Source organism: Cicer arietinum, chromosome 3, assembly GCF_000331145.2.
Source record: "Cicer arietinum cultivar CDC Frontier isolate Library 1 chromosome 3, Cicar.CDCFrontier_v2.0, whole genome shotgun sequence".
Taxonomy (NCBI): Eukaryota; Viridiplantae; Streptophyta; class Magnoliopsida; order Fabales; family Fabaceae; genus Cicer; species Cicer arietinum.
In genome coordinates this window covers 66,259,678-66,269,199 of record NC_021162.2, presented here as the reverse complement: position 1 = coordinate 66,269,199, position 9,522 = coordinate 66,259,678, and the positions used below count along the sequence as shown (strand labels likewise).

At 28.8% G+C, this 9,522-nt stretch overlaps 1 protein-coding gene across 3 annotated transcripts; it reads left to right on the top strand.

Moving 5' to 3' along the window:
• The first annotated feature begins 3,064 nt into the window (after positions 1 to 3,064).
• Positions 3,065 to 7,468, top strand: LOC101495633 (probable mediator of RNA polymerase II transcription subunit 26b). 3 transcript variants are annotated; one of them, XM_012713879.3, is made up of 10 exons: positions 3,065 to 3,161; positions 3,969 to 4,577; positions 4,772 to 4,840; positions 4,955 to 5,037; positions 5,698 to 5,756; positions 5,869 to 6,005; positions 6,117 to 6,144; positions 6,248 to 6,558; positions 6,639 to 6,720; positions 6,869 to 7,468. In XM_012713879.3, exons 2-10 carry the CDS (start codon positions 4,146 to 4,148, stop codon positions 6,991 to 6,993), a joined length of 1,326 nt encoding a protein of 441 aa, XP_012569333.1. In that variant the 5' UTR covers positions 3,065 to 3,161; positions 3,969 to 4,145; the 3' UTR covers positions 6,994 to 7,468. The 3 variants fall into 3 exon arrangements, with proteins under 3 accessions (XP_012569333.1, XP_012569334.1, XP_004493376.1); XM_012713880.3 differs by lacking the exon at positions 3,065 to 3,161 and adding an exon at positions 3,172 to 3,357; XM_004493319.4 differs by lacking the exon at positions 3,065 to 3,161 and adding an exon at positions 3,172 to 3,422.
• Positions 7,469 to 9,522: the final 2,054 nt, after the last annotated feature.

Genomic DNA, 9,522 nt, shown 5'->3' with positions numbered 1-9,522 from the left:
ATTATATGTATATAAAATTTAGAAAATTAATTATATTTAATTATTTTTTTAATAATTATAAAAAAATTATTTTTGTTTATAATAATTATCTGAAGGTATATGTCTATTGAAAATTGAAAATAGGTTACACGAAATAAATAAATAAAATACTTTCAATAATATCGTTATTTATAACTTAATTTTTGTGGTGGATAATTCAAGCAGCTTGTTAGACATAAAATTAATAATTTTTATTTTTTAAAAGAATAAAAATATTTATTTATTGTTGTTTAGAATAGGAGAGTAATAAAGTCATTTGCAAGTGCAACGGTGCAGTGAGCGCCGCCACAGGAGTCTCTCACTTGGGAATAATAACACGTCAACCTCTTGACCAACACCTACCCTTTTCTGTGTCTTCCTTCCACAGCTTTTCACCTCCACCTCAAATCTACAATTATTAAATTAGTAATTTTCCACCTGATTTCAAACTAATTACATAAATAGAATATTCTTTTTGACTGAATTAAATATCAGATGCCAATTTTATTAATTACTCATTTTTTATTTGTACTAGTATTAATTAATTATTTCATTTTGCATTTATACAATTATTTCTATATAATCTCTTTTCCTATCAAGGAAAATTGAATAATTAATAAATTTCAAAGTTTCAAAAATTGAAAAATTCAAAATTCAAAAATTCCAATATAACAAAAATAAGATAGAATTTACCAACAGCAATTAATTTTTTTTGACAAAATTTACCAGCAGTAATTCATTTTTTTCAAAATTAAATTTAAGCCGATAACTTAATTATATGAAACTATTTAACATTTTTGACAAGAAATTTAGATAAATTTCAAACCAATAAAAACGGTACATAAAAAGCCTTGATAACAAAAATTTTAAGGACATTTGTTAAAGATTAAAAATAAATAAAATAATTTTTTTTTTAAATTTCAAAAATATTAAAATACAATTTTAATTGATTTTTTCTATTTTTATTACTTAATAAGTATCCAGAAATACTTATTAGTATTTATTTTAAAACAGTACACTCTTTTACTTTCCTAAAATAAAACACACAGTAAACCATGATTACTTTTTTTTATTAAAAATAATTCAATATTTACCACTAAACTAATTGTGTCGTCAAACAAATTTCATATGATGATATAATATCTTTTTTTATATCAATAAAAAATGAGTAATTGGTATAATATAATTAATCAATAATGTACATCTGTCAAATGCTTCACAAAATTAGATTAAAAAATTTATTTTGACTGGTAATTTTTAAATAATGTGCACTCATATTATTATAATTTTTATAAAAAATAATATGTTATTACATTCTGAATTAATTGTGTACTTATACAAATTTTATATGATAAATGAATAAAAAGATAATTAATTAATGAATTCAATATGTCCAATCTTACATAAAAATAAGATATATTTTTTTTAAATATAAGATTAAATAATTTGATCTTTTATCTATGATAATTTTTTATTGAAAATAATTCATTATTTAATTCTAAAATAATTGTGTTTTTTAAGTAAATTTTATGCTGTAATACTAAAAACTTAAGTTACTTGAAATTAATTATTTTAGATACTCTTACTGTTTCTTTTCAATTGTATGTATTTTAGAAGGAAAAAACAAAATTCTATTTATATGTCATTCACAAAATTTAATGTTATATTAACTGAGTAAATCTGTATTATATATTAAGGAAATATTAACTTTTAGTTTGATTTTTCTCTCTAATTTTATTACATCATTCATTTAAACAAATTTATTCACAATTTATCTTTTATTTATTAATTTAAATATTAGCTTTTTTTTAATATATATACTTTTACACATACTACATTTTGAATCAATTTTTCTTCTTTTAATTTTACCATTAAGATAAATTCTTTTGTTTAATTTTAATTATTTTTATTAATAAATATAATTTATATATATTACCGTTGTAAAAAAATTTAATATTATTAATCAATTACAACTACTAGATTAATAAAAATATTTAATTCTAAATAAAATTTTATATAAAATCATTTATATAATTGATTGTGATGAAATATATTAAAAAAATTATATTTATATTGCATAACAATTAAATTATTTTTTATTTATATTAAATAAATTTAAAAGTTATATATGTAAAAAGATATAGAATAATTCTTTTGCTAATTATCATAACTAAACCGAAAGATTTGGATATGATCACATAACATATTTGAATATTTAGTAAACAAATTTATTTTTTTAATTATGAAACAAATTTAAAAGTAATGTATATGAATAGATATTGAATTAATATTTTGCTAATGATCGTAACTAAACAGATTTGGATAATGTTCGCAGAAAAGGAGATTAAAAAATAAAAAAGATGAATCACTAATTCAACTCTGAGATACTCAATTATACTAGCTCAGTACTGAGTCAAGGGTCCCACACAACTCGCTCCTTCAGAACCGCTTTCTCGGCCCTATCTATATCCTAACACATTCACTACCTACTACTTTACTATAATTTTTTCTGATTTATCTAAGAGTTTATTTGTATACACTTACCCAATTTCTTTTGCAAATAAGTCCAATCTTATCAAAATTGGTAAAATAAATAAATTATTAATTATTATTATTATAATTACTGATAGTTAATTATATATGTGATTTGTAAATAATATTAAAGTTGATTTATATATCAATTATCGATATTAATAATTTTATTATTATTTAAAATAAGTTACTCATTATAAAAAAAAAATCTAATTAAAATTTCAAGAAAAAACTAATCTAAAAAAAGTTCAACCTTATAATACTTTTTAAATGTTCAACCATATTATAAAAATATTTTAACAATTAATGAACAAACTAATATTATTATATGATTTGATTCAATGTATGAAAAAATTATTTTACATTAATAGTGTACATAAATTTAATTCTTTTGACTAAAAAAAAATAAATAATAGAATAGTAAAATACAGAAATTAAATATTTTATTATGGGACGAATTAAATGCTGTGTTTAATATTCAATTTTGGGTACAACATCTTTGTTGAATATAAAATAGAACGCGAAACATAAAAAATAAATAATAAAATAATACGAAAGAAAAAGAGTGCAAAGACACACAACAAACACAAAAACAACGCAACAGAAACAAGGTGAGAGCAACTCTTCTCTTTCTCTTCTCTTTTTCTAAACTTTCTTCAAACCAAATTGTGTTTGATCAAAGTCAAAACACACCCATCATCACAATTCAGAAAACCCTTTTCTCTTCTCTCTCTCTCTCTCTCTCTCTCTCTCTCTCAAGTGTTTCTTGGAAGAGAAAGGAAAAAGTACAAGTTTCGTAGTCACGCGGTATTGTTGTTATTACCTCGCAACATTACGTAGACATATTCAACGAACTGTTAAAATCTACATAGGTAGATTGTTATTAACATTCTTGAATGATTGATAATTTTTTTTTTGTCACACTGAATCTGCTGTTTCTTCTTGTTAATTTTTTGGCGTTTTTTTTTTCGCCTCAAATATCGCTTTTTTTTAGCTGTTTGTATTTTTAAATTTTATTTTACCCTTTTTTTTTACATAAAAAACCAGTGGGGAAATAAGGGTATTTCATTGAGGTTTTGGTGTTTTTTAACACCAGAAAAAAAATGTGAAACAACAATTTACAATCAGAAACACACGACGTTTTTTTTATACATACGCGTGTGTTGTTTTCTTGTTTTCTGGTTTTGTGTTGTTTCTTTGTTACCGAATCGCTTCCCAATCCAAACCATATCATCATATCCACTTTCTTGCCGAACATTGATCCAATCAAAATTTCCCAAAATGGGGTGCGCCCCACAAAATTAAAATTAAATCAAACTTAATAAATTTGCAAACTTTAAGAATTGATTCTTGATTATCCTTTCAACAACAAAAATTAAGATTCACCCTTTTGATCGTTTCGTCATTGCTTTGTTCAGATTTTTTCAAGATAAAGAAAACCAGAAGAAGAAGCAATAGTGTGGAATTTTCGATGACCCCATGAGATAAAAATTCAATTTTTAATCGTGGGTAATTCGTTTTGATTCTATATTTAGATCCAGCTGTTGAAGGATTGATTTGGGGTTGTGAATTTTTTGTTGCTGTTGAGATTGAAAATGAAGTCAGGGTCACTGGATCAGTGGAGGAACTACTTTAGGTCGTCAAATTCGGATATTTTCGACATAATTGACTATGCAATTGTGGTTGCTGCTTCTGATTGTCCAAAGGAGTTTAAGTTGAGGAGAGATAAGATTGCTGAGAGGTTGTTCTCTTGTAAGTTGACTCGTTGTTTGGGGTGTGATAAGGTTGAATTGGCTGTGAATGGGGATGATGATCATGAAGGTTGCAAGAGTGATGGTGTTGAGTTTGGAGCTGGTGGAAGCAAAGAGAGTAAGGTGAATGATCATGGATTGATGATGGATGGTAACCTTGTTAGCAATTATAGCTTTGGTGAAGCTGAGGCTTTGACTGATGAGATTGAAGAAGAATCTCAGTTTGTTGGTGAGGTTTTGAGGATTAGAGACATTCTCAATAACCGTGATGAAGAGGTATGTTTTTTTCTCTCTCTTCCCTTTCTTTGATTGACTTTGTTGGATGTTTGATGAGATTTTTTTGGAAGGAATTGGTATTGATTTATGGTTTTTAATTGGACGGCATTTTGTTTTTGTTTTTCTTTGAAGGTTGAATTCATTTTGTGAATTATGGTCATTGATTAGTACTTGCTTGTTTCATGTTGCTACAGTCTGACTCTGTGCTGTTTGAGTCATTGAGGAGGCTTGAGCTGATGGAACTCTCTGTGGATCTTCTGAAGGTTTGATTGAAATCTTTTATTGATACTTATTTGACAAACATGTCATTTTTCCATGTTTTGGGGCAATTTGTTGGTTAAGTATGTTCTCTAATCCTTAGTAATTAACTTTTTCAGGCAACTGAGATTGGAAAGGTTGTCAATCCTCTCCGAAAGCATGGATCAAAGGAAGTACGTCAACTCGCACGGACTCTTATCGAGTATGATTCCGTTACCGGATAATTGTCTCTCATTCATAATGGTTTATTTTATAAATAAAAGATACATGAGCCTGTTTATTTTCTATACATGGATCAAAGAAAAGGCTTTTATGTTTTAACCAATGTTGTCAAATTGCGGCGCTATAGAGCTATAGCATAGCCAATTTTTATGAATTCAATGAAAACAATGACGCCATCCTAGTTTCGCTATTAGGAAAGTAGCTGCCACTATTCTAGTTTCGGCTAGCAAATGTAGCAGCAATAATACTTAAGCTGGCGCTCTACAATCATTTCCTTTTTTATTTGTAAGCAACATGTCCGCTGCTGCAACGCTAAAGCTATCCTCTATTTCACACAGTGGATTATTGGCGTTCTCTATTTTCTACAATCTTCTATTTATAACTATGATACTAATACTGCTGTTATGCTGATCTATCTTCAATTCACCACCATCTTCCTTAAGTAATTAGAGAGATGCACTGATTCCATAATCATGTTCATCAGTTAGAAGACTAGGTTAATTTGAACCTATTTCTTAGTTAGTCATGTGTCCTTTATGTTAACATTGATGAGAATCTTTACCTACTTAAACGTCGGCTATTATTGTTTCGATTAATATCCGTGTATTGTTTCTAAACTTGTTTTATGTTGACTTTCTAGTGGCTGGAAAGAAATGGTGGATGCGTGGGTGAAGGTGACAACAACCACCGCTATCACAGGTAGAAATTTTTTACCTACCTTAGTATGGTAAACTGTTGGTATAATCATGTTGCTTTTTTGTTTGTTTCGAATATTAATTGATGTTGAAAATTCACTATTGAATGTTTGTAGGCTCAGAAGGTGGCACGCCAGATTCAGTGAATCCGTCTGTTGTCGACGATGAAGAGTTGGAAGAAGGACTTCCATCACCTCCTTTGGATGAAGGTGCTTTCTTTGTCGCTCCCACTGGCACGATTGAACTCTCACAGGTATATGCTTGTCCTTTTTTCCGTACTCCAACATAGTTTTCGCCGGCTTGTGTGTTTGAAACTGATTTTGTGTTTCTTGTGTTGTATGACACGTATCTTAACGATGTGAAGTTCTTCGATGGCATGGATGATGATGGAAGTGAGTTGAATTTGAAATTTCTTATGCTTAGTCTAGCTTGCTTTCTCTGTACGGTTCTATATATCTTAGATTGATGATTGTAAATGGGGAATGTTTTCTTCAGATCCTCGACAGAGTGTGCAATTCAATAAGAACCGTGACAACGGCAGAAAGCCAACCTCGGGAAATCAAGTTACCGACAAGAGGAAATTGCAGGCTTCCAATGAAACAACCCTTGCTGGCAACGACAATAAGAGTCAGCAAATGAAGAAAAATGAGGCCGCTGTGAGGCTGTATAAGCCGGTAGCTGCTGATTCTGGTCTTCGTAGACCACCAAGTTCAAATGATCAGCGAAAAACCAATATGGAGCTGAAGATGCAGCAAAAAGTAGAAAATGGAACCCTCACTAAGAGGCCTCTCGTTACTCATCAAGAGGTAAGGAAAATAAAAAACTCTTACATGCGCCAAATTTGTACGTTTGTGATTATCTCTGACCTTAATTTTATGTTTCTTAGAAACCCAAGTGTTCGGATGACGCCGCTAAGCTCGAAGCCACTAAGCGGAAACTTCAAGAGCGCTATCAACAAGCTGAAAATGGTTAGTCATTCATTTTTCAAATCACTGTCTATACGCCATAGCCTATATGATATTAAGTTAAATCATTACACATGATGATTTATTAGGACACATTAATCACTCAATTCATTACTAATTGATGAAATTATCATTTAATTATTAATTGCAGCTAAGAGGCAAAGGACAATTCAAGTTATGGAATTGAACGATCTTCCAAAGCAAGGGGGCGGCCTACGAAATTCACATTTCAAACCGGGAAATCACAATAGGCAATGGGGTCAAGGGCGTAGATAGACCTCCTATCTTCGAGAGGACGGAGAAAGATGAGCGAAAGGTTATTTTGCCGGCTATTTAATGGATTGAAGTTTGATCCCCTCTCCTTGAATATAGAAAAAATAACAGATACATTCAACATTTTTACATCAATAGAGTTATTTTGATTTTTAGAGGGAAGTAAACTTTGAAACATCGATTATTTCCCGAGTTATATATCGTCGAGTACATAGGAATTTTGTTTTTCCAATATTTGGTCTTGGAAAAAGGATCCTAACTTGGCATTCCTTTGCTTACTTGGTCGTTCCATACTTATATTGTCTATAGAAATCTCGATTGTTTCTTGACAATTTACATTGGTCACATATTTTACTTACATTAGGGTCATATAGCATATAGTATGTGCAAATTTGATTATGTAAGCAGGTTTATATGAATACTCTTTTGTAGACTTTTTACTTTTGGAATACAATGTTTCCAAAAATTCAATAGTTCAGCATACATGGGTAAGTAATTTCACCTTATATATTCATGTTGAGGTTGCTAAGATTAATGCTATTGACATGATGATCATCTTCTGATTTTGTAGAAAAAAAATTATTTTTACTACATTTGTATTAAATTTACATCCCTAATTTAAACTCATTAAAATGCCAACAAAATGTGATTCTAATTTGGAGTAAAACTATACAGGTATCTGTAGAGAACCTGTAAAATCTTTTTGTGTGAATGTTTTCCATCTTATGACAAATTTTATTATTTTTTTAAATGGGTCAAATTTTAGCCTTTTTCTTCATTAATTTTTAATTTTATTAATTAATATAAACGACTTCTAAGTCTGAACATATATTTTCCAATAATATTTTCATTCATTTTAATTGCTTAAAGTTTGTCCAAGTCTATACAAAAGGTTGGTCCAAGTCAAATCAAATTTTCTATTTTCTTCTTATTTCTTTTAAAAAATTTAACATATCTTTTGTGGTTTGGTTTGATAGAAGAATAGCATATGCAAGTGAATATAATAATAATATTAAGAAAGAAGAATGAGTGGCCTTTGATTGATGGCATTGGGCATTTTGACATGGTTGAATATTCCACACAATCTTTTATTAATAATAATAAAAATAAAAATAAATAAAAAGAGGTTGGATGGTATGAATATGATTGTGACTATGACTGAGGAGGAGAGAAGAACGTGCTAAAGTTGGAGCATAGTTTTTGGTTTGTCGGCTTGACTTTGTTTCGTTATTTTATTCTTTCACTTTGCTAACAACCATTTAATGGTGTCCTATGTGATTTCCATGTGTCACAAAACTTAGCTCAATGCTTTGCTATAGTGTTGTAAAAAAATCGATAACTATAGCTCCCTATTTTGACCACCTAATACTCACTACTTTCACTTGTTATCTCTCTTTCGCTAGGAACATGTGAAATGTTCTTTGGCTTCAAATAAGTACCGGACAAAATATATAATATACAAAACCTATAAGTTGTTAGACAAATTTGTGTCTTGTATAATATTTGGTGGCGAATGGATCTATAGCTAAATAATATGACATGCCTTGTATAAAGTGGAGATAATGAAAGTTGAATTAAAAAAGAAAAGATAGAGAGAGAGGAAGGAAGGTGATAATTTTGTCTTTTTTATGTCTTCACAACTTTTTTTTTACCAAAGTTTGGTAAGATACACAAATTTGGTTTTCTAACCTTTTTTTAGTGTTATGGTCACTTTTCAAATCAAACATGAAAAATATATTTTTCTTCTATCGAATACATTATTATCGTGTAATCGAAATAAATATTAGGGTTTTGTCTCGAATTTTAAAATAGATGTTAATTATGATACTTTTACTGTAACTTGCATTTAAATCGAGAGAATAATTATTGTTAGTTTCTTTATATGAAATTAGGTTATGAACGTAACAATTTCACTAGATCTTATGGTTTTATATTCATAAAAATATAGATATATATTAGATAACAATGTTAGACTCATTTTTCTTGCATTTATTTTCAGTTTTACTTATATTGTATTAATATATTGACTTCCAAGTATGCATGGCCTGATTTCCATGTTGTCGCACTTCAATGTTGCTCATGTGCATAATGAAACCAATCAAGTAGTAGATTCTTTTGCCAATTATGGTTTGGTGTCTTTTTGTGTTGATCGTTTGTTTGATTTTATTCCAAAAGTTTCCACCTTCGCCTTGTTGGATGATAGAGCGTTGTTGCTTTTCCTAGAGGACTTTAGTTTATTTTTATTTCCTTAAGTTTTTCACCTCGCTTTTAGTTTCTTTGTGCATTTCATCTATCCCATCAAAATTAAAATATAAACTAAAATTTCTAAACTAATTAAAAAGTTATTGTATTGCTAGTTGAATGAAATTTATTAAATTAGATTTATCTTCTTTTTTGTTACATTGCTGCTGAAAGGGGAAGTCTTAAGTAATCGGTTTATTAGGTTGTTTAGTTCGAAATCTTATAAAAATATCTCGTAGACTGACATGTTTAGATGTGGGATAGAGGTGACATCAGAGGAGGGATTTGTTC

Coding starts and splice junctions, on each gene's coding strand:
- LOC101495633 (XM_012713879.3), top strand. CDS start 4,146: ATGAAGTCAGGGTCACTGGATCAGTGGAGGAACTACTTTAGGTCGTCA. Junction 4,578..4,771: donor TCAATAACCGTGATGAAGAG/GTATGTTTTTTT, acceptor ATGTTGCTACAG/TCTGACTCTGTGCTGTTTGA. Junction 6,006..6,116: donor GCACGATTGAACTCTCACAG/GTATATGCTTGT, acceptor AACGATGTGAAG/TTCTTCGATGGCATGGATGA.